This window comes from Pristiophorus japonicus, chromosome 21 (genome assembly GCF_044704955.1).
Source record: "Pristiophorus japonicus isolate sPriJap1 chromosome 21, sPriJap1.hap1, whole genome shotgun sequence".
Taxonomy (NCBI): Eukaryota; Metazoa; Chordata; class Chondrichthyes; family Pristiophoridae; genus Pristiophorus; species Pristiophorus japonicus.
In genome coordinates this window covers 71,809,551-71,834,207 of record NC_091997.1, presented here as the reverse complement: position 1 = coordinate 71,834,207, position 24,657 = coordinate 71,809,551, and the positions used below count along the sequence as shown (strand labels likewise).

Genomic DNA, 24,657 nt, shown 5'->3' with positions numbered 1-24,657 from the left:
GCGGTCGAGGGGTCGTTCAGCCCGACTGCCTGCCTCTCTTCCGCGGTTACATCCGAGCCAGGGTGTCCCTGGAGATGGAGCACGCAGAGTGCATCATTTCAACAGGGAACAAAATTTTAATTTAATTTGATTTGTCAGGGTTCCCTTTAATGTTTGTTAGTTAATTTGTGATTTTTTTTGTGCCCTTACAAAAAGGGACATTGAATTAATGTTCTACCAAAATAGTTGTAGAGCTGTTGCGTTGTGAGTGGCTTAGCCAGTCACGTGATGTTCACAAGACTCAATAAAACCCCAGCCAGTTGGGTTCAGGGGGATCCACGATGAGGTATGCAGTTGGGAGCCGAGTGGACGAACTGGTAATGTGTCGTGTGATTGTTAAACCTTTGCTAATAAACCAACTAGTTCTTAACAGTAATGTGTTGCTATGAATTCTTAAGCAAAGAACCCATAATGGCCGAGCGATTGGGAGGCCTCTGCTCCTGTGAAGGGTGCTATGTGGTGCATTAACATCTGTGTCTTGGTCCAGTGCATCTGCAGGTCCTCCTGGGAGCGGGTCTGGCCTTCCTCTGCTTCTGTCTGATCATTGGCTGCGCCATCTGCTGGCGGAAAGGGAAACAGCGCAATTACCCCAATGGCAAAGACCAGGCGTCGGAGCGCATCATAATGGACCCCAGTCCCACCTTGCCGGGGAATACCAGCACACCGGTCAAGCAGCAGTACGAAGAGGTGGAAGGGTCGGTGCTGGACTACCCCCCGTGTGTCATCGGCAGCCCGGCCGGCCTTGAGCCCGACGCCCAGTACAAGCTAGGCCCGCATGGCCGGCCGTCCCTGCCATTCATCCCACTCATCCAGAAGGCCAGCAAGACCCAGAGGATCCTGGAACGGCGCTGCACCGTTTCGGGCGACTGCTCGCTCTACACCGAGGGCGGGACGTTCAGGAGCGCGGCGTGCAAGGCCGCGGGCCCCGCCATGGGCCACTCCCGGACCCTGCCCGACGACCTCTCGGGGGCCCGGCCCAAGCCCAGGCCCGTGCTGCACTTCACGCTCTTCTACTCGGCCTACCAGGTCACCCTGACGGTGGCCGTCGTCGGGGTCTCCAACCTGCCCAAGAAGTTCGGCGCCGGCTGCGACTCGTACGTGAAGGTCTACCTCCTGCCCAAGTTCGCCGAGCCCCAGCTTACCGGCGTGCGCCGCAAGAGCCTGAACCCCGAGTTCCACGAGAGCTTCCAGTTCTCGGGCTACACCCTGGAGGAGATCAAGTGCTTCAAGCTCCGCTTCGCCACCTACGCCAAGGAGTTCCACAATCTCAAAGACACTTTCATCGGCGAGGTGCTCTTCGCCTGTGAGCAGGGAGACTGGAAGCTGGACGTCCCCTCAACCTACGCGAGGGAACTGACCACCACCAAGACAAAGCTCAAAAAAGTAAGCTGACTGCGCGGGTTAAATGTTAAACGTCTCGGGTCGGGGAGCAAGGGAGGTGGAGTCGATCACTTAATTCGCCTGTGCTCTCATCCGGCCTAGACTGACAGGCTGTATACACCCAGAGGGCTTGACAGGGTAGATGCAGGGAGGATGTTTCCTCTGGCTTTCGAGTCTAGAACCATGGGGGTCACACAGTCTCAGAATAAGGTGTCGGCCATTTAGGACTGAGATAAGGAGAAACTTCTTCACTCAGAGGGTGGTGAATCTTTGAAATTCTCTGCCCCAGAGGGCTGTGGAGGACAGTTGAGTATATTCAAGACCGAGGTCGATAGATTTTTGAAGATTAAGGGAATCAAGGGAGATGGAGATAGTGCGGGAAAGTGGAGTTGATGTAGATCAGACCAACCATGATCTTATTGAATGGCAGAGCAGACTCGAGGGGCCAATTGGCCTACACCTGCTCCTATTTCTTATGTTCTTATGCACAGGAGTGGTTGAAGCGAATAGTATCGTTGCATTTAAGGGGAGGCTAGAGAAGCATATGAGGGAGAAGGGAATAGATGAGGAAAAACGGGAGGAGGCTCGAGTGGTGCAGAAATGTCGGCATGGACTGGTTGGGCCGAATGGCCTGTTTCTGTGCCGTGTATCCTATGTAAAAGAACCTTGAAAATGCTGGAAATACACAGGGTGAGGGATATTAATACTGGAACACATTCATTTCAGGCACCCAATGTCAGTAATTAACATTCGGATTCGATGCAAAGTAGATGTTCCGTGAGTAGACTAAAGGCAGGAGCCTAGTAGAGATAAACATTACCTGCCCTATCACAGGGCTCTGGATGGGGCGAGTGTAGAATGTTTTGGTGTAAGGGGTGTCGCAGTTGTGTGGGGCGGACTGGTTGGGCTGGGTGCTCTTTACCTTTCCGCCATTGTTCATTGTTCATAGGTTTATATGTAACCTTCAGGGCTGCTGACCGAGGGCCGTGCGGCTCTTTGTCGGCCGACGCGGACACGATGGGCCGAAATGGCCTCCTTCTGCGCTGTAAATTCCTATGTTTCTATGTGACCAAAAGCTTGGTCAAAGAGGTAGGTTTTAAGAAGCGACTTGAAGGAGGAAAGAGAGGTAGAGAGGCGGAGAGGTTTAGGGAGGGAGTTCCAGAGCTTGGGGCCCAGGCAGCAGAAGGCATGGCCACCAATGATTGAGCGATTATAATCAGGGATGCTCAAGAGGGCAGAATTCGAGGAGCGCAGACATCTCGGGGGGGTTTAGGGGCTGGAGGAGATTACAGAGATAGGGAGGGGCGAGGCCATCAGTATCTGTAAAGGGCTAGCAGTTTTGGGGGCAATCCTTCAACAAAACTGGGAGTTTCCGAGCCCTTCACACGTGCTCTACCCACCATAACAATGTCAAGGTCACAGCATTTTACCAAGTTAATATTTATTTAAGTCTGACATCTTGTTCCAATGTTTGCTCATTGTAGCAATCCATTCAGAATCCCAAATATGACGTTAGTAGGCTTTTAATGAAGATAATTATATTCACATTTATGCCGCGCCTTATCGCATCGAAACATCTCAATGACTTGCTTTGAAGTGCGGCGATTGTGGTTATGCAGCAGCCCATTGCACAGCACTAACATCCCATGGACCAGCATGAGATGAATGACCAGTTAATCTGCTTTGTTGGTTGAGGGAGGGGCATTTGGCTGGGATCTTTAACACCCACCCGAACAGGCAGATGGCGAACATATCAACAATGACGGACGGGTAAAGACCCTCTGGTCCATCGAGCCAGTCCCACACAATTGCGACACCTTGGGTATCCCAACATAGACACTCCACCCCACACGAAACCATGTGATCTCTTGGGAGAGGCAAAAAAAAAACACATTTTAAAAACCCAGGCCAATTTGGAGGGGAAAAAAAATCTGGGAAATTTCTCTCCGACCCATCTCGGCAAACAAAATTAGTCCAGGAGATCAATCTACCCTGAATTCCCCGGGCTGGGGCTCAGTGGGCAGCACCCTCACCTCTGGGTCAGAAGGTTGTGGGTTCAAGTCCCACTCCAGGGACTTGAGCACAAAGACTAGGCTGACACTCCCAGTGCAGTGCTGAGGGAGCACTGCACTGTTGGAGGTGCTGTCTTTCGGCTAAGACGTTTAACCGAGGCTCCGTCTGCCCTCTCAAGTTGACATAAAAGATCCCATGGCACTATTTCGAAGAAGAGCAGGGGAGTTCTCCCCGGTGTCCTGGGCCAATATTTATCCCTCAATCTATATAACAAAAAAACAGATTATCTGATCATTGTCACATTACTGTTTGTGGGAGCTTGCTGTGCACAAGTTGACTGCTGCATTTCCCACATTACTACAGTGACAGTACTTCATTGGTTGTAAAGCGCTTTGAGATGTACGGTGGTCGTGAAAGGAGCTATAGAAATCCATGGTTTCCTTCTGTAAGAGATTGAGGTGATCTTAGTTCAACATCAATCTCTATATATCCAGCTGTGAATTTGACCAAGGGAAGCCACATCGACTTGGTCTTCACAGAGCTCAATATTAAGTAGACTGTGGTTGTTCCTTGCCGTGGGGTTTTAATTATATTGGGTGCCTGTCCATTGTCATTGCGTTTGATAGTCCGCTCTGGTCTGGGTTGGCAAAGGAACCCCCATGTAGTTGGATGTAGAGAGGATGCTAATTCCCCCTCTCCTGATCACATATTGTCCAAGCACAGATGTGGAGAGCAATGCTGTAGAACCAGAGAAAATTACGACACAGAAGGAGGCCATTCGGCCCATCGCGTCTGTGCCGGTCAAAAAGAGCTACCCAGCCTAATCCCACATTCCAGCACTAGGTCCGTAGCCCCGTAGGTCACAGCTCTTTAAGGGCACATCCAGGTACTTTTTAAATGTGGTCAGGGTTTCTGCCTCTACCACCCTTTCAGGCAGTGAGTTCCAGACCCCCACCACCTCTGAGTGACATTTCTTTTCCTCATCTCCCCTCTAATCCTTCTACCAACTACTTTAAATCTATGCCCCCCTGGTTAATGATCCCTCTGCTAAGGGAAACAGGTCCTTCCTATCCACTCTATCTAGGCACCTCATAATTGTATACACCTCAATTGTATACACCTCAATCTCCCCTCAGCCTCCTTTGTTCCAAAGATAACAACCCCATACTTCCTCATAACTATCCAATCTTTCCTCATAGCTAAACATTTTCCAGTCCAGGCAACATCCTTGTAAATCTCCTCTGGACCCTCTCTAGTACAATCACATCTTTCCTGTAATGTGGTGACCAGAACTGTACGCAGTACTCAAGTGTGGCCTGACTAGTGCTGTATACAGTTCTAGCATTATCTCCCTGCTCTTGCATTCTGTGCCTCGGCTAATAAAGGAAAGTATTGCGTATGCCTTTTTAACTACCTTATCGACCTGTCCTGCTAACTTTAAGGATCTGTGGACATACACTCCAAGGTTCCTCTACAGCTCTATCGGCTAGACTACATAAACTCGGTTGTTATTTTCAACTTTACATTCACATAGAAATTGCCGTTTGCGAGAATTGTAGATGAACGCCTACATATACAATTCTCTTAACAGAGCCCATTTAAGATTAAATCCCTCCATGGCCTCGTCCCCTCCCTATCTCTGTAATCAGGCTCGAAGGGCCGAATGGCTACTCCTGCACCTATTTTCTATGTTTCTATCTCTTTCAACCTCGCAACCCCCCACCCCCCCCCCCCCCAAGATATCGTCACTCCTCTAATTCTGGTCTCTTGAGCATCATAATAATTATAATCGCTCAACCATTGGTGGCCGTGCCTTCAGCTGCCAAGGTCCTAAGCTCTGGAACTCCCTGCCTAAACCTCTCCGCCTCTCTCACTCTCTTTCCCCCTTTAAGACGCTCCTTAAAACCTACCTCTTTGACCAAGTGTGCTCTAATTTCTCCTTATGTGGCTCGGTGTCGAATTTTGTTTGATAACGCTCCTGTGAAGCGCCTCGAGAACGTTTGACTACATTAAAGGCGCTATACAAATACAAGTTGTTGTTGTAACGGGCTAACACCTTTTGTTAAAGTAATAGGCAAAGCAATATCAGAATGAATACACCGAGAGCTGATGTACCTATATCACCAACAGTCATTTCTAGATTATAAGCCGGTCTATTGTACAATCAGATATCAATGGATTTAATGATATTTGCTTTTGCTTGCTTTCTTGTTTGCACTGTTGGTCAGAGGCCGCCTGGGGAGAGACACGTTTGTTATGCAGAGAAGGGATGTAATGGAGATCCAGGTATAGGGTGGTACCACAAGAAGCAAAACACTGTCCTTTCACCCCTGGGATCTGGAATGGAACGTTCCATTGTGCCGAGGCGAAACTATGCCTCCTGTAAGGTTTCGTTGCGACAAAGTATTTTCCGCTCTTCAAGGTGGGGAATTTTAGCCCCATGGAATAGAACACTCTTCTACTTAACTTCCCCAGTGTCAGCATTACACAATAACGTTCCCATCTGTGTAACCTTACCGCACTGTAGTCACACTGGCGACACTTCACAATGACTCCGTCGGCTGTGAAACGCTTCGAGGTCGTGGAAGGCGCCACAGCAATGCAGCCCCTTTTGTTTTGAGCCAGACTGAAATCGACGAATAAATTTTATGCTTTAACCGTAAATACATCACAACTTAGGCGGCCTCACGCTCATTTTGCCTTCAAACTGAGTGCTCGAGTGAGGTAGAGCGAGACGGAGGAAAAGCGAGAAAGAGAATGAGAGAGTGAGATAACGAGACAGAAAGACAAATGTTCATTCCATCAGCCTGGACTGGATTCAAACCTGAGTTTCAGAGGTGAACCCTTAACTAACCCTGCACCATTAAGTCCACTTTCCTATTATTTCATTTTTAATATAGAGTCTGTATTACTGCTTCTGCTAATAACGTAACTTATACAATATAAAGAAAGACTTGCACTTATACAGCAACTTTCACCATCTCAGGACATTCCAATGCGCTTCACTGCTGTAATGTAGGCAGCGCGGCAGCCAATTTGCGCACAGCAAGCTCCCACAAACAGCAATGTGATAATGACCAGATCATCTGTTTTTTTTTTAGTGATGTTGCTTGAGGGACAAATATTGTCCAGGGCCCCGGGGATAATGCCCCTGTTCTTCTTCGAAATAGTGCTGCAGAATGTTTTACATCCGTCTGAGAGAGCAAACGGGGCCTCGGTTTTTAACGTCTCATCCAAAAGACGGCACCTCCGACAGTGCAGCACTCCCTCAGCACTGCACTGGGTGTGTTGGCCTAGATTTTTTGCTCATGACCCTGGAGTGGGACTTGAACCCACAACCTTCTAACTCAGTAGTTGAGATGCTACCCACTAGCCACGGCTGACACATCAAATGTTAAAAACGAGTTGAACAATTTGTCAATTAATATCAATGCCTTTATTGCAAGGGGGATAGAGTATAAAAGTGGAGAAGTCCTGCTACAACTGTACAGGCTATTGGTGAGGCCAAACCTGGAGTACTGCATCCTGTTTTGGTCTCCGTATTTAAGAAAGGATATACTTGCATTGGAGGCTGTTCAGAGAAGGTTCCCGAGGTTGATTCCGGAGATGAGGGGGTTGACTTATGAGGATAGGTTGAGTAGGTTGGGCCTATACACATTGAATTCAGAAGAATGAGAAGTGATCTTATTGAAACTTATAAGATAATAAGGGGGCTCGACAAGGTGGATGCAGAGAGGATATTTCCACTCATAGGGGAAACTAAAACTAGGGGACAAAGTCTTAGAATAAGGGGCCGCCCATTTAAAACTGAGATGAGGAGGAATTTCTTCTCTCAGAGGGTTGTAAATCTGTGGAATTCTCTGCCCCAGAGAGCTGTGAAGGCTGGGTCATTGAATATATTTAAGGCAGATTTTTGAGCGACAAGGGGGTAAAGGGTTATGGGGAGCGGGCAGGGAAGTGGAGCTGAGCCCAAGATCAGATCAGCCATGATCTTAATGAATGTGGAGCAGGCACGAGGGGCCGTATGGCCTACTCCTGCTCCTATTTCTTATGTTCTTATGTTTGGAAATCTATTTTTTTTTTAAATTTATTTTATTTATTTATTTGTAGCCAATCTTTCCAATTCTTTGTCAAATCACAAACGCCAGAGGTCACCTTGCACACATCAAGGATCACTCTGTGCCAATGCTCTTAGCCAAAAGGCCTAGAGCCTAAGCACCATTCCTGAAAGTACTGCAATACCAGGTTCGTGCCGTGGAGGTGGATGGGTCAATCCACCCCACCCACCACCTATTTCCAAAAAGCATAGGAGAACCACCTTCCTGATCCAGGGAGAACCACTTTGGGGTCATGGTTACTCCCCTGTCCGGTCAGTTACGCATGATCTTAGCCAATATATTTTAACCCAGCAATAACACAGCAGCTGATGTTGTGATTGCAAATACGTTTTTGACAAGCCCTGAATAAGAAAAATAACTTTTGGCAGTTCACAAACCGCTCAAAAGTGTTAATCTGCACCGTTTCATTTCAGTGATGTGTGCCTATGGCAAAACAATTGCTTTGGTGATTTGTGTTAATTGCAATTGACTGATGTTGCGATTAGTTTACTTTGAATATTCTCTATTTTTGTGAATCTGATTGCTCGTTAGCAAATCAAGCAGTCGGACTTGCGTGGCCATCCCCTTTTTCAATGACTTTGAGTTTGAACCAAAGGGCTGGAGGACGGTGAGATAGCCTGCAACACGTTCAAGACTGTCGTTTCTGATTTGCACGGAACTCGGGAGATCTTCCAACTCAACCCAACTGGACGAGAAATTGCCCCTCGCCCCGATTGCGGGCGCTAACCTTCCTGCGCCCGGCCTGGACACCGCGCCCCGCCGACGCAGAACTGCCCCTCAAACTGTCTCCGGTGCTTCCCTTCCTTCGCGGGGCGCAGTCGCGTGGCGCTGTGTCCCGCACCCCGCAGAGGAGGCCAGCGCTACGGGGATGCTCCATATATGCACTACAATGCCTCCTCCCCTTCCATTAAAGGGGCGGGCCTCTGCGCTCTCTGCGGGGCCTTTGGTGGCCGCTACTGGGCCATCAGGAGACGCGATCGAGCGGGACAGTGGACCCGGAACCCAAAACGGAAGGCCGGGCTGCACAACGCGAGGGCCGTCACTGCCCGGGCCGACCCAAAGTGTCGGCTGAAAAATAAAGATGGCGGCCCGGGGCGCTAAAGGCCTCCCGCTCCAGCAGCGGGTGTCCGCCAACCGCGCGGACCACGGGGCACTTTACCCCCCCCCCCCGCGAGATGCAAAGAGGTCGGCATGGGGCAATGAGGGGTCGGCCTGCTTGGCGATGACGTCACCGCCGGTTGTGCCGGTGGTCCTGGGCGCTAATGGCAGAGCACGGCGCTGCCATGACTACACCCCCCCCCCAAACCTACCGGGCAATTCCACGGGAGGCGGTAGTGTCCTCCCCCGGGTGAAAACGCCATCGCGCCCTGTTAGCACTCCCCGGGAGGCGCTAACAGGGCTATAAAAAGGGGCAATTTTGGCCCCCAATAACCTTGCAGATAACGAGGAACGCCCCAATTCTAATTTTAGAAACCTGCTTTAGATATATTTTGACTTTTTTTTTGATAAATTTCTCTGGGAATTGTTAGAGGTAATGGAGTGAGTGGAAGGTCGGGGTTTGAGATACGTCAGGAAGCAAAGAGTCAGCCAAGGGCCAAGGCTGGGAGAGGGTGGATGGTCTGGGGAGCAGGCAGGGCTGAGGCAGTGCTGGTAGCTACAGCTCCAGGAAGCTGCTGGCTGGTGTTACGGAGATAAGATCCGACTTACCTCTCTTGTTTTGTGTGTTTGCTGGAGCAGCCTGTGCAACTTGGAGCAGGAGACCTCAAGGTGACTGTAAAGAGAGTGTTATCGGTTTATCCTGCTCGCTAATTGAGCAGATTGGATAGGGTGAGGTTGTTTTCTTTGGAACAGAAGGGAGACTTGATTGAGGTGTATAAAATTATAAGGGAACCAGATAGAGTGGATAGGAAGGCTGTACTTCCCTGTGTTAGCTGTGGCTCAGTGGATAGCACTCTCACCTCTGAGTTAGGAGGTTGTGGGTTCAAATCCTACTCCAGGAACTTGAGCACATAATCAAGGCTGACACTCCCAGTGCAGTGCTGAGGGAGTGCTGCACTGTCAGAGGTGCCGTCTTTCAGATGAGACGTTAAACTGAGGCCCCGTCTGCTTTCTCAAGTGGACGTAAAAGATCCCATGGCACTATTTTGAAAAAGAGCAGGAGTTATCCCTCAACCAATATCACAAAAAAGGATTATCTGGTCATTATCACATCACTGTTTGTGGGAGCTTGCTTGTGTACAAATTGGCTGCCGCATTTTCCTGCATTACAACAGTGACTACACTCCAAAAGTACTTCATTGTCTGTAAAGCGCTTTGAGACGTATGGTGGCTGTGAAAGGCGCTATATAAATGCAAGTTTTTCTTTTTTCTTTCTGTTAGCAGAGAAATCGATAACTGGGGGCATAGTTTTAAAGTAATTGGTAAAATAAAAAAGAAAGAAAGACTTGCATTTAAATAGCGCCTTTCACGACCACCGGACGTCTCAAAGCGCTTTACAGCCAATGAAGTACGAAGGAGGAAGGTAGGAAGGTTAGAGGGGTGTTGAGGAGAACTTTTCTCACCCAGAGGGTGGTGGGGGGTCTGGAACTCGCTGCCTCAAAGGATGGCAGAGGCAGAAACCCTCACCCCATTTACAAGTTATTTGGATGTGCACTTGAAGTTGTGTACACTGCAAGGCAACGAACCAAGAGCTGGAAAGTGGGATTAGGCTCTTCTTCGGCCGGCACGGACACGGTGGGCCGAATGGCCTCCTTCTGTGCCGCAAATTTGTATGATTCAATGATTCTGATTGATTCAGTGCTTCTATCATGAAAGTCAATCCGTTGGAGTACTCAGACATGAGCCTCTGCTGATACTGCAAACACAAGAAACAAAGCAATGATACAACAAAGGAGCAAAAACTACAAGAGCGGATCTTAGAGAGAAGACAGTTGCAAGATGATCAGCCTCGCTGGATAAATATAAGGGCTGAGTCCCCGGTTGGACGAGCCCAGCAAGGAGAGGGCCTTTGAAGGAAGTGCTGATTGGGAGATCGGGAGGTCCCAGGCCCGAGTTTTCCATCCATTTTAAAGGGACCGGGCTGCACCACTGCTCGGGTGGGGAATCAGCCCTATCGTCTTCAGATTGTGGGATGGGTTTTGGGAATTAGCATTCCCAGTGCAGAGCGCACTTAGGGAATTTGGACACGGGGGTGGGGGTCAGCGTAATCCGTATGATTTCCATCTGGGAATATTATTATCAAGTTCTGCGTCTGGAGCACTAATTCATGAAATCCATCCGATCTATTTTACAACAAGAACTTGCATTTATACAGTGCCTTAATGTAGTACAATGTCCCAAGGTGCTTCACAGGAGCGTGATCTGACAAAATTTGACACTAAACCACATAAAGAGATACTAGAACAGGGATCCAAAACCCTAGTCAAAGAGGTGAGTTTAAAGGAGGAAAGTGTTAGAGCTCCACCTAGTGGACTACTCATGTGATAACAATAAAAGGTCATGTGGCAAGGTCATGTGATCACAGTTCTTGTTCGGAGCCATCTTGCAGTGTGTGTGCTTGTGTAGCGGTGTCTCCATCATCATAGGCGGTCCCTCGAAGCGTGGATGACTTGTTTCCACGCCAAAAAAAGGATGAGTTCACAGGTGTTTCAATGAAGGACCTAATATTCCAGGTCCTGAACTATATCCTGAAGGGTGGAAGATGCCTGTGCGTGGATTGTTTTAACGTGGGGTGGCCGTTGCACACCAGCCACCACACGGGGCTTGACAGAGCGAGGTCTTGGTCCAGTGGCAAGGATTAACCAGGACGACTGGAGACCAGCTCTGCTGCACGGACCTAGTGCGCGCACATATCGCACAGTGTGGGCTGGACCCGTGCTGCCCCTGGGCCCTCGCCTCTTCTGGGCCCCCGAACTCACACCTCTCCTGGGCCCCGATCACATCCCTCGACGAACTCTCGCCGCTCCTTCGCCCCGACCTCGCCGCTCCTGCTGTACCTACCAACGCTCCAATCAGCGACCTGGACCTTGATGACATCCAATCTGGTTGTCCTCTCCGCTGCCGGTGCCCACCTGCACCAGCTCGCGCTGTACCTTGCCGTGCCATGCCGCCACGCTGCTCATGGTCGACACGCGCCTCTCCTTTTATGGCCCCGACCTGCCGCTGCTGGTCTCTCGCAGGTCGGGGCCTCCACTTCTAAAGATATCACAGGTAGCGAGGTGGAGGGGCTTAGGGAGGGAATTCCAGAGCGTAGGGCTGTGGCAGCTGAAGCCACGCGCACCAACGGTGGAGCGATTAAAATCGAGGCTGCGCAAGAGGCCAGAATTGGAGGGACGCAGATATCTCGGAGGGGGGCTAGAGGAGTTTGGAGCGATAGAGATGGAGGGATTTGGAAACAAGTTGAGTTCTGCACAGATTGTGCATCAGATGCAATTTCCTGCAAGTTATGTGCTTGTCAGATACCCTTGATAGTGTGGGTGTATCGGTAAGCAACTATTTAATGATAATTTAAGCCCACTCTTTTCCCATGCTTGGTGTCACTCCATGACAGTAACGTGCCCCTGTGTGCATCAGTTAATGTAAATATTTCATAATTGCGAATATACATAAATTATTAGCCAGTGCCTGGTTATTTTTAGAAAGCACGCACACGATCTGTTATCAATAGGCCTGAGTCATGCCAGACAGCAGTGAGTTGATAACAAGAAACATTTATTGTTATCTGTGACGCACTTTGCTCACACTAGGGGGCTGGTTATTTTCCAAATCTGTCTCGTCGCATTTGAATGGTCATTTACCTTGTCTTTTTTTGTGTTAATGTCACCAAAGTGAGGAGCAATGCCACCCATTGGCTTTCCAGCGCCCTGTGTCTGTCTCGAGTCCTCCCAGCACTGGATGCGGCAAAGGTTCGATAAAGAATGAAGTTACCCGCACTCCACTCCAAAGTGCCAACCTCAGACAGACAAGTCGTGCAGTTTTGTTTTTCCATTTCCAACATCTGTCATAGAAACATAGAAAACAGGAGCAGTAGTGGGCCATTCGGCCCTTCGAGCCTGCACCGCCATTCAATATGATCGTGGCTGATCCTCTATCTCAACACCATATTCCCGCTTTTTCCCCATACCCCTTGATGCCTTTTGTTTCTAGAAAACTATCTGTCTCCCTCTTAAATACATTCAGTGACTTGGCCTCCACAGCCTTCTGTGGTAGAGAATTCCACAGGTTCACTCACCATCCTCTGAGTCAAAACATTTCTCCTGATCTCAGTCCTAAATTTCCTACCCCATATCCTGAGACTGTGACCCCTTGTTCTAGACTTCCCAGCCCCGGGGAAACATCCTCCCTGCATCCAGTCTATCCAACCCAGTCAGAATTTTATACGTTTCAATGAGATCCCCTCTCATTCTTCTGAACTCGAGTGAATACAGGCCTAGTCGACCCAATCTCTCTTCATACGACAGTCCTGCCATCCCAGGAATCAGTCTGGTGAACCTTCGCTGCACTCCCTCTATGGCAAGTATATCCTTTCTTAGGTAAGGAGACCAAAACTGCACACAATACTCCAGGCGCTGTCTCACCAAGGCCCTGTATAACTCTTTCTAGGAAGACATCCTTGCTCCTGTACTCAAATCCTTTTGCAATGAAGGCCATCATACCATTTGCCGTCCTAACTGCTTGCTGCACCTACATGTTTGCTTTCAATGACTGGTGTACAAGGACACCCAGGTCCCTCTGTACATCGATACTTCCCAAGCCATCACCATTTAAATAATACTTTGTCCTTATGTTTTTCCTAACAAAGTGGGTAACTTCACATCCCGTGGTCGCGGAGGCTGAGCATTACGAGGTGCTGATGGGTTTATTTGAGCTGTGGATTCAGACCCTCTGGGTTCTGGACTGAGACCGATCCAACGCACTTCGTGCGGGGGCAAGCGCTGACAGTCACGACCCAGACCGGAACGGGTTCCCGTGCACCCGCTGCCCTTGTCCGTCTAGGCGGTGGAGGCAGCAGGTTTGGGAGGCGCTGTTGGAGAGGCCTTGGCGAGTTGCTGCAGTGCGTCCTGTAGAGGCTGCACACTGGAACCACAATACTCTCTGTAACGTGCTGCCATTTCAATTATTCGATAAAGGATTCTACTTCAGGAAAGATGTCATGACCTTAGAAAGGGTACAGAGGAGGTGTTTCAGGACGTTACCATGGATGAGTTTCTACTGTTATAATATATTCGCTTCATGGGTTCTTTGCTTAAGAATTCATAGCAACACATTGCTATTAAGAACGAGTTGTTATATTAGCAAAAGGTTTAACAATCACACTACACATTACCAGTTCATCCACCAGGCTCACAACCACCTGCCTCATCGTGGATCCCCTGAACCCAACTGGCCAGGGTTTTATTGAGTCTTGTGAACATCACGTGACTGGCTAAGCCACTCCCAACTCAACAGCTCTACAACTATTTTAAATGAATGCTATAATCCAAGTGTCCCCCTTAAAAGGGACACTAAAACTGACAAATTAAACCAATTAAACTTTTTACATTATTTAATCAAATTAAAATTTGGTTGCCGGGGGAGATGATGCACTCCAGTCCCTCCGGCGCCCACCACTCGGGGAAGGCCGCGAGCGTACCAGTAGACACCGCGTACTCCATCTCCAGGGATACCCTGGCTCGGATGTAACCGTGGAAGAGAGGCAGGCAGTCGGGCTGAATGACCCCCTCGACCGCCCGCTGCCTGGTCCGGTTAATGGCCCCCTTGGCCAGGCCCAGGAGCAGTCCTACGAGGAGGCCTTCCGACTCTGCCCGCTCCCCTCTGCACGGGTGCCCAAAGATCAGTGTGGGGCTGAAGGGCAACCAGAATTTAAGGAACAGCCCCTTCAAATAATAGAATGGGGGCTGCAACCTCACACACTCTCGCATTGTTGTGCCAAATTAAGTTAATCTAAGTGTTAAGTCATGGCAGGAGAGTTCGGGCACGTGTTATGCTCCTCCTGTGCTGTGGGAAGTCAGGGACGCTTCCAGTGTCCCTGACGACTACATGAGCGGGAAGTGCATCCGCCTGCAGCACCTGACAGACCGCATTGCGGCACTGGAACTGCGGGTGGATTTACTATGGAGCATCCGCGATGCTGAGGATGCCGTGAATAGCACATTTAGTGAGTTGGCCTTACCGCAGGTAAAGGTTACACAGACAGATAGGGAATGGATGACCAATAGGAAGAGCAGTCGAAGGAAGGTAGTGCAGGGGTCCCCTGTGGTCATCCTCCTGCAAAACAGATACACTGCTTTGGGTACTGTTGAGGGGGATGACTCATCAGGGGAGGGCAGCAGCTGCCAAGTTCATGGCACTGTGGGTGGCTCTGCTGCACAGGAGGACAGGAAAAAGAGTGGGAGAGCTATCGTGATACGGAATTCTATTGTAAGGGGAATAGATAGGCGTTGCTGCAGCCACAACCGAGACTGGTATGTTGCCTTTCTGGTGCAAGGGTCAAAGATGTCTCAGAGCGGGTGCAGGACATTTTGAAGAGGGAGGGTAAACAGCCAGTTGTCGTGGTGCATATAGGTACCAACGATATAGGTAAAAAATGGGATGAGGTCCTACAAGACGAATTTAGGGAGGTAGGAGCTAAATTTAAAAAGTAGGACCTCAAAAGTAGTAATCTCAGAATTGCTACCAGTGCCACGTGCTAGTCAGAGTAGGAATCGCAGGATAGCTCAGATGAATACGTGGCTTGAGGAGTGGTGCAAAAGGGAGGGATTCAAATTCCTGGGACATTGGAACTGGTTCTGGGGGAGGTGGGACCAGTACAAACCAGACAGTCTGCACCTGGGCAGGACCGGAACCAATGTCCTCGGGGGAGTGTTTGCTAGTGCTACCGGGGAGGGGTTAAACTAATATGGCAGGGGGATGGGAACCAATGCAGGGAGACAGAGGGAAGTAGAATGGGGGCAGCAGTAAAAAATAGAAAGAAGAAAAGTAAAAGTGGAGGGCAGAGAAACCCAAGGCAAAAAGCAAAAAGGGCCACATTAGAGCAAAATTCTAAAGGGGAAAAATGTATGAAAAAGACAAGCCTGAAGGCTCTGTGCCTCAATGTGAGGAGTATTCGGAATAAGGTGGACGAATTAACTGCGCAGATAGCAGTTAACGGGTATGATGTAATTGGCATCACGGAGACATGGCTCCAGGGTGACCAAGGCTGGGAACTCAACATCCAGAGGTATTCAACATCTAGGAAGGATAGACAGAGAGGAAATGGAGGCGGGGTGGTGTTGCTGGTTAAAGAGGAAATTAATGCAATTGTAAGGAAGGATATTGGCTTGGATGATGTGGAATCGGTATGGGTGGAGCTACGGAATACAAAAGGGCAGAAAATGCTAGTGGAGTTGTGTACAGACCACAAACAGTAGTAGTGAGGTTGGGGACAGCATCAAACAAGAAATTCGGGATGTGTGCAATAAAGGTACAGCAGTTATCATGGGCGACTTTAATCTACATATTGATTGGGCTAACCAAACTGGTAGCAATGCGGTGGAGGAGGATTTCCTGGAGTATATTAGGGATGTTTTTTTTAGACCAATATGTCGAGGAACCAACTAGAGGGCTGGCTATCCTAGACTGGGTGATGTGTAATCAGAAAGGATTAATTAGCAATCTTGTTGTGCGAGGCCCCTTGGGGAAGAGTGACTATAATATGGTAGAATTCTTTATTAAGATGGAGAGTGACACAGTTAATTCAGAGACTAGGGTCCTGAACTTAAGGAAAGGTAACTTCGATGGTATGAGACGTGAATTGGCTAGATTAGACTGGCGAATGATACATTAAAGGGTTGACGGTGGATAGGCAATGGCAAACATTTAAAGATCACATGGATGAACTTCAACAATTGTACATCCCTGTCTGGAGTAAAAATAAAATGGGGGAGGTGGCTCAACCGTGGCTAACAAGGGAAATTAAGGATAGTGTTAAATCCAAGGAAGAGGCATATAAATTGGCCAGAAAAAGCAGCAAACCTGAGGACTGGGAGAATTTTGTAATACAGCAGAGGACGACCAAGGGTTTAATTAGGAGGAGAAAATAGAGTATGAGAGGAAGCTTGCTGGAAACATAAAAACTGACTGCAAAAGCTTCTATAGATATGTGAAGAGAAAAAGATTAGTGAAAACAAATGTAGGTCCCTTGCAGTCAGATTCAGGTGTATTTATAATGGGGAACAAAGAAATGGTGAACCAGTTAAACAAATACTTTGGTTCGGTCTTCACGAAGGAAGACACAAATAACCTTCCGGAAATACTAGGGAACCAAGGTTCTAGTGAGAAGGAGGAACTGAAGGAAATCCTTATTAGGCGGGAAATTGTATTAGGGAAATTGATGGGATTGAAGGCCGATAAATCCCTGGGGCCTGATAGTCTGCATCCCACAGAACTTAAGGAGGTAGCCCTAGAAATAGCGGATGCATTGGTGATCATTTTCCAACAGTCGATCGACTCTGGATTGGTTCCTATGGACTGGAGGGTAGCTAATGTAACCCCACTTTTTAAGAAAGGAGGGAGAGAGAAAACGGGTAATTATAGACCGGTTAGCCTGACATCAGTAATGGGGAAAATGTTGGAATAAATATTAAAGATGAAATAGCAGCATATTTGGAAAGCAGTGATGGGATCAGTCCAAGTCAGCATGGATTTATGAAAGGGAAATCCTGCTTGACAAATCTTCTAGAATTTTTTGAGGATGTAACTGGTAGAGTGGACAAGGGAAAACCAGTGGATGTGGTGTATTTGGACTTTCAAAAGGCTTTTGACAAGGAACCACACAAGAGATTGGTGTGCAAAATCAAAGCGCATGGTATTGGGGGTAATGTACTGACGTGGATAGAGAACTGGTTGGCAGACAGGAAGCAGAGAGTCGGGATAAACGGGCCCTTTTCAGAATGGCAGGCAGTGACTAGTGGGGTACCACAGGGCTCAGTGCTGGGACCCCAGCTCTTTACAATATACATTAATGATTTGGATGAGGGAATTGAGTGTAATATCTCCAAGTTTGCAGATGACACTAAGCTGGGTGGTGGTGTGAGCTGTGAGGAGGTCGCTAAAAGGCTGCAGGATGATTTAGACAGGTTAGGTGAGTGGGCAAACGCGTGGCAGATGCAGTATAATGTGGATAAATGTGAGGTTATCCACTTTGGTGGCAAAAACACGAAGACAGATTATTATCTGAATGGTGGCAGATTAGGAAAAGGGGAGGTGCAGCGAGACCGGGGTGTCATGGTGCATCAGTCATTGAAGGTTGGCATGCATTTCAGCAGGCGGTGAAGAAGGCGAATGGTATGTTGGCCTACATAGCGAGGGGATTTGAGTATAGGAGCAGGGAGGTCTTACTGCAGTTGTACAGGGCCTTGGTGAGGCCTCACCTGGAATATTGTGTTCAGTTTTGGTCTCCTAATCTGAGGAAGGACGTTCTTGATATTGAGGGAGTGCAGTGAAGGTTCACCAGACTGATTGCCGGGATGGCAGGACTGACATATGAGGAGAGACTGGATCGACTGGGCCTGTATTCACTGGAGTTTAGAAGGATGAGAGGGGATCTCATAGAAACATATAAAATTCTGATGGGACTGGACAGGTTAGATGCAGGAAGAATGTTCCCGAAGTTGGGGAAGTCCAGAACCAGGGGGCATAGTCTAAGGATAAGGGGTAAGCCATTTAGGACTGAAATGAGGAGAAACTTCTTCACTCAGAGAATTGTGAACCTGTGGAATTCCCTACTGCAGAGAGTTGTTGATGCCAGTTCATTGGATATATTCAAGAGGGAGTTAGATATGGCCCTTACGGATAAAGGGATCAAGGGGTATGGAGAGAAAGCAGGAAAGTGGTGCTGAGGTGAATGATCAGCCATGATCATATTGAATGGTGGTGCAGGCTCGAAGGGCCGAATGGCCTACTCCTGCACCTATTTTCTATGTTTCTATGTTTCTACACATGAAACACGGACTCCTCTCGACCGCAGAAATTACAGGCGGCCTGGGAGTCCGTGAATCGACTTAAAAACCGATTGCACAGGACTGCTCCGTGCAACACCCTCCAGGCCAAGTCCCCAATAAATAGAGGGGGGACTCCCGCGTGGAGAGCACTCCATTGGGGACCCCCGCCTCCTCCGGACGGCAAGATGGTGTGCTTTACAGCTCTACAAACCTGTGAGCTGTAAACATTACATGAGGAGAGGTTGGAGAAGCTAGCACTGTTCTCCTTGGAACAGAGGAGGTTAAAATGTGACCCAAGAGAAGTGTTGAAGATGGTGAGAGAGTTTTTGATAGAGTGGAGAGGGAAAATATATTCGCTCGGGCGACTGGGTCAATAACCAGAGATCAGAGATTCAAAAATCATTGGGAAAAGATCTAGAGGGGAGGTGGTGAGGAGAAATATTTTCACTTGGAGAGTTGACCTGATTGGGAACCCTCGACCTGAAAAGGTGATGGAAGCTGTAACATAAATCAAAGGATGAGGAGCTGACAGTGTTACGGACAAAAAAGCAGGGGGTATAGACTAAGGATGACGGCTCTTTCAAAGAGCTGGCACAGGCACGATGGGCCGAATGGCCTCCTTCTGTGCTGTATGTTTCTTTGGAGCAGAGGCTGAGGGGAGACCTTATTAAGGTGTAGAAGGAGTGGATAGGAAGGACCTATTTCCCTTAGAAGAGGGGTCAATAGCCAGAGGGGCATAGATTTAAAGTAATTGGTAGAAGGTTTAGAGGGGATTTGAGGGGAAATTTCTCCACCCAGAGGGTGGTGGGGGTCTGGAACTCACGGCCTGAAAGGGTGGTAGAGGCAGAAACCCTCACCACATTTAAAAAGTACTTGGATGTGCACTTGTAACCTACAGGGCTACGGACCTGGAACTGGAAAGTGAGATTAGGCTGGGTAGATCTTTGTCGGCCGGCGTGGAAACGATGGGTCGAAATGGCCTCCTTTTGTGCTGTAAATTTCTCTGATTCTGTGACTCTGTGACTAAACCACCTTGCGTTATTTTCAGTGCCTCAGCTCCCAAGACGTGGCCCATCCTTCAAGCAGCGCAGCACAACCCAAGTTGCTGGGCCAGCTCTTTGTCTTGCTGCAGTATCAGACCCTGGCCAACCGAATCAAGGTCATGGTTCGAAAGGCCGAGACCCTGGGCCGGCTGACCCGCATGCCAGGCTCACCAGGTGAGGCACCGCCGGGAGAATCAACCGCGGGGAGCGACCCTTACCGCCGGCACAAAGCAGTGCTCGCCCGACACATGTTCAGGGTGCATGCCGATCTTCCTGGTCTCGGTACACCGAATAGGAAGCTATTTCAAAGTCGTGTTTTGGGATTGGTTGCTAGCACTCAGAAATGCTGCTTGAATAAAAAAAACTGGAGGGGTAAAAAGCTGATGAAGGAGCAAAATTCAATCTGGCTCCTGTAGCAACATTTGTATAGTGCCTTTTTCGGCGTTGCTGATTTCGGGGCGGTAAAGTTTGCGCCCGGGAACAGTTTGCGCCTCAGTCAGCAAAATTCGTCAGCTGGGCCCTGCGTGTGGGGCGGGGCGCTAAGGGAGGCATTGTACACCACTCTAAGGGCGCTAGGCCGGCTGAGTATGCGAAAATCCCGAGCTAAACAGCCGGCCTCCGAGCGCCCCGAGAGAGGCCTGGGGAGAAAGAAAACCTGAAAAAAACCCACCAAAAATATTCCCAATTAATAACTCACGCCATCGTAACATAAATCGCAAAAAATCAAGTAAAATAACAATCACACTGACCCGAGGTGGATGTACTTGCCTCACTGTGGCCGCTACATCTCGGACCGCCCACTTTCACAGGCGTTCCCAGCAGGGGGTGCTACATAGCGCGACGGGTTGGGGTGGCAGCTAAAAATCGATCCAGAGTCGCAACCAGGGGGCATTGCACACCGGCTCGCCGCTCCCGGGCGGTAATGCCCCACGCCCCACCGAAAACGGACCCGCAAACACCAGCAGGGTGCTGGAATCTGGCCACCCGCCCGTTAGAGCTCCCCGCCGCCATTGCCACCCCCTCCGGGGTGAAAACAGAGGCAGCAACAGGCAGAAAATCCAGCCTTTAATGTAGTGAAACGCCCTGGGGTACATCACATTTAAAACTTAAAATCGAGACATTGCTTAACCGGAAGCCAATGTAGGTCAACGAGCACAGGGGGTGATGGGTGAGTGGGACTCGCTGCGAGTTAGGACATGGGGCAGCAAGCACAGGGGGTGATGGGTGAGTGGGACTTGGTGCGAGTTAGGACACGGGGCAGCGAGCACAGGGGATGATGAGTGAGCAGGACTCGGTGCGAGTTAGGACACGGGGCAGCGAGCACAGGGGATGATGGGTGAGCAGGACTCGGTGCGAGTTAGGACACGGGGCAGCAAGCACAGGGGTTGATGGGTGAGTGGGACTTGGTGCGAGTTAGGACACGGGGCAGCGAGCACAGGGGATGATGGGTGAGCAGGACTCGGTGCGAATTAGGACACGGGGCAGCAAGCACAGGGGGTGATGGGTGAGTGGGACTGGGTGCGAGTTAGGACACGGGGCAGCGAGCACAGGGGATGATGGGTGAGCGGGACTCGGTGCGAGTTAGGACACGGGGCAGCGAGCACAGGGGGTGATGGGTGAGCGGGACTCGGTGCGAGTTAGGACACGGGGCAGCAAGCACAGGGGGTGATGAGTGAGTGGGACTGGGTGCGAGTTAGGACACGGGGCAGCGAGCACAGGGGGTGATGGGTGAGTGGGACTAGGTGCGAGTTAGGACAAGGGGCAGCGAGCACAGGGGGTGATGGGTGAGCGCGACTTGGTGCGAGTTAGGACACGGGGCAGCAGAGTTTTGGATGACCTCAAGCTCATGGAAGGTAGGATGTGGGGGGCCAGTCAAGAGTGCGTTGAAACAGTCAGGCCGAGAGGTAACAAAGGCACACTACTTCTCTGCAGTATGGAGCACAACAACTTCCATTTATATAGCGCCTTTAACATAGTAAAACATCCCAAGGCGCTTCACACGATTGTCATCCAACAAAACTTGACACCGAGCCACATAAGGAGATATTGGGACAGGTGACTAAAAGCTTGGTCGGAGAGGTAGGTTTTAAGGAGGGATTTAAAGGGGGAGAGAGAGGCAGTGAGGTTTAGGGAGGGAATTTCAGAGTTTAGGGCCTAGTCAGCTGAAGGCACGGCCGCCAGTGGTGGGGCGATTAAAATCAGGGATGCACAAGAGGCCGTTGTATGCAAAAGTTCAAATGCAGAGTGTTTGCTTTCCAAACCTCTGCTGATTTTCATCCTACCCTACTGAAGGCGTTGACTCCTCGTTGGGGGTCAATTGGAGGGAGAATCTAGAACCAGGGGGCACAGACTCAGGATAAGGGGTTGGCCATTCAATACAGAGATGAGGAGGAATTTCTTCACTCAGAGAGCCCTGGATGCTGAGCCACTGAATATATTCAAGGGTGAGATCGATAGATTTTTGGACTGTAGGGGAATCCAGGGATATGGGGATCGGGCGGGAAAGTGTTGAGGTCGATGATCAGCCGTGATCTCATTGAATGGCGGAGCAGGCTCGGGGGGCCGTATGGCCTACACCTGCTCCTATTTCTTATGTTCTTAATTGCACGAGCACTGATCATCCTCTGGTACCTCGTGCGCGTGATCAACACTCGTTCTGGGAGTGTCGGCAGGCAATTGACCACGGGGGCTGTGGATCACAGCAGACGGCAGGTCCATCCCCCAAGCCTGCACGCCCCTCGGCGATTGATTGACCGTAACACTGGAGTGCTGAGGATAATTGTGGCGTCCCTACCTCTGTGTCCTGCCGGGGACCAGCTGAATGAAGGCAGAGCCAGGAATTGAACCTGGGACCATTGCTGGTCTCGATGTTCTCAACACCAAACGTTGCAGCAAAAGAACCAACGCTACCATTGGTGGTGGGGGAGGGCTCATCCCGTTGATTTCCTGAGGAGGTAATCATTTAATGAGTCATCTTTTTATGCTTCTGCGTAGATCATTACGTCATTATAAATCTTTCCCAAGATGGCAAAGTCCTTTCAACCAAGGAAACCAAAACGTCCAGTGGCTACAATCCGGTGTGGAACGCGCCGTTTCTCTTTGACGTTCCCCCGGGGGACATCGAAAGTCTGCAGCTCTCTTTGGAGTTTATAATCATGCAGGTAAGGGCACGATCGCTGTCTATCTAACCCATCAGTTGCAACAAAGTAAAGGCCAATGTTAGGCCATACTCCGCCAAGATTGGATAGAGGTGAAAAAATAGAACGGTTACAGCACAGAAGGAGGCCATTCGGCCCGTCGAGCCCGTGCCGGCTCTCTGCAAGAGCACCTCAGCCAGTCCCACTCCCCGGCCCTTTCCCCGTAGCCCTGCAATTTTTTTTTCCTTCAGGTATTTATCCAACTCCCTTTTGAAAGCCACGATTGAGTCTGCCTCCACCTCCCTTTTAGGCCGCGCATTCCAGATCCTAACCACTCGCTGCGTGTCGCCTTTGGTTCTTTTCTGGAGAATATCGGCCTAGTCTACTCAATCTCTCCTCATAGGACAATCCCCCCCCCCCCTCCCCGCCATCCCAGGAATCAGTCTGGTGAACCTTCGTTGCACTCCCTCTAAGGCAAGTATATCCTTCCTTAAGTAAGGAGACCAAAACTGCACACAGTATTCCAGGTGTGGTCTCACCAGGGCCCTATATAATTGCAGTAAGATGTATTCACTCTTATACTCAAATTCTCTTGTAATAAAGGCCAACGTACCATTTGCCTTTTTAATAGCTTGCTGTACCCGCATGTTAACTTTCAGTGATTCGTGTACTTTGGTAAAGTAAAAATAAACTATAAATTCAAATTATAATTAAACATTTAAAATTATAACTTTATTCCTCTTACGCCGTCTAGTCTCTGCGGTGCCCACTGGTTGCGGAAGGCCTCAAGCGTAGAGCCTCACACCGCGTGCTCCCTCTCCCGGGAACCCGGACACAGACATAGCTGCGGAAGGGAGGCATTAGCCTCCATTCCCCATGGGAGAGCGTTCGGTGCTATTCTTTATTCCCCAACGTAGACCATTTCTGGATCTGATAATTAACAGTCTCAGCCCCCTTTTTAAAAAAAAAATTAGTTCCTGGGATGTGGGCATCGCTGGCAAGGCCAGCATTTCTGGGATTGCCAACATTTGCTGTTTTTATTTGTTGCCCATCCCCAAATGTCCCTTGAGAAGGTGGTGGTGAGCCGCCGCCTTGAACCGCTGCAGTCCGTGTGGTGAAGGTGCTCCCACAGTGCTGTTAGGGAGGGAGTTCCAGGGTTCTGACGACGATGAAGGAACGGCCGATATATTTCCAAGTCAGGATGGTGTGTGACTGGGAGGGGAACGTGGAGGTGGTGATGTTCCCATGCGCCTGCTGCCCTTGTCCTTCTAGGTGGTAGAGGCCGCCGGTTTGGGAGGTGCTGCCGAAGAAGCCTTGGCGAGTTGCTGCAGTGCATCTTGTAGATGGTGCACACTGCAGCCACGGTGCGCCGATGGTGGAGGGAGTGAATGTTGAAGGTGGTGGGTAGCGTGTTGATCAAGCGGGCTGCTTTGTCCTGGATGGTGTCGAGCTTTTTGAGAGTTTTGAAGGGGAGTGAAAGATGGATTGAGTATGTGTCACTCTATGCCAATCTCTTTTCGATTTATAGGGACGCATTTACACCCGAAGCTATGTCCTTGGCCGTGTGCTGATTGGTGCAGAGGCTTCAGAGACGGGAAGGATGCACTGGAAGGAGATGACCAGTCGGGGTCATGTGGAATCGGCCAGGTGGCACACCATCCAACCGGACACTTTCTAGACACCCGCACACACATTCATTCTGTATTCCCCCCCACCCCCCTCATTCCCTCACCCTCCGCCCCTGACCTGTTCAGTGAAATGTAATAAAATGTACCCATTGTCCATTAGCAGTTTGGTGTTGCAGGGGCAAAGTAAGCGGTCCCAGATGTCACCCTTTCCCTTCTGTCGGCCCCAGGCCCACCTCAAGAGCAGCCATGTTTTCGCTGATGGCTCGTTGCTAAGGGATACGGGCGGAATACGTCGACCTTTGATCCCAGAGGCTCACAGT

At 49.7% G+C, this 24,657-nt stretch overlaps 1 protein-coding gene across 1 annotated transcript; it reads left to right on the top strand.

Moving 5' to 3' along the window:
* Positions 1-320: 320 nt before the first annotated feature.
* On the top strand, positions 321-24,448 carry LOC139233712 (synaptotagmin-9-like). The gene is made up of 5 exons (XM_070864125.1): positions 321-339; positions 527-1,422; positions 19,578-19,746; positions 22,567-22,733; positions 24,238-24,448. Exons 1-5 carry the CDS (start codon positions 321-323, stop codon positions 24,385-24,387), a joined length of 1,401 nt encoding a protein of 466 aa, XP_070720226.1. The 3' UTR covers positions 24,388-24,448.
* Positions 24,449-24,657: the final 209 nt, after the last annotated feature.

Coding starts and splice junctions, on each gene's coding strand:
- LOC139233712 (XM_070864125.1), top strand. Junction 19,747..22,566: donor CCGCATGCCAGGCTCACCAG/GTGAGGCACCGC, acceptor GCTTCTGCGTAG/ATCATTACGTCATTATAAAT. Junction 22,734..24,237: donor TGGAGTTTATAATCATGCAG/GTAAGGGCACGA, acceptor TTCGATTTATAG/GGACGCATTTACACCCGAAG.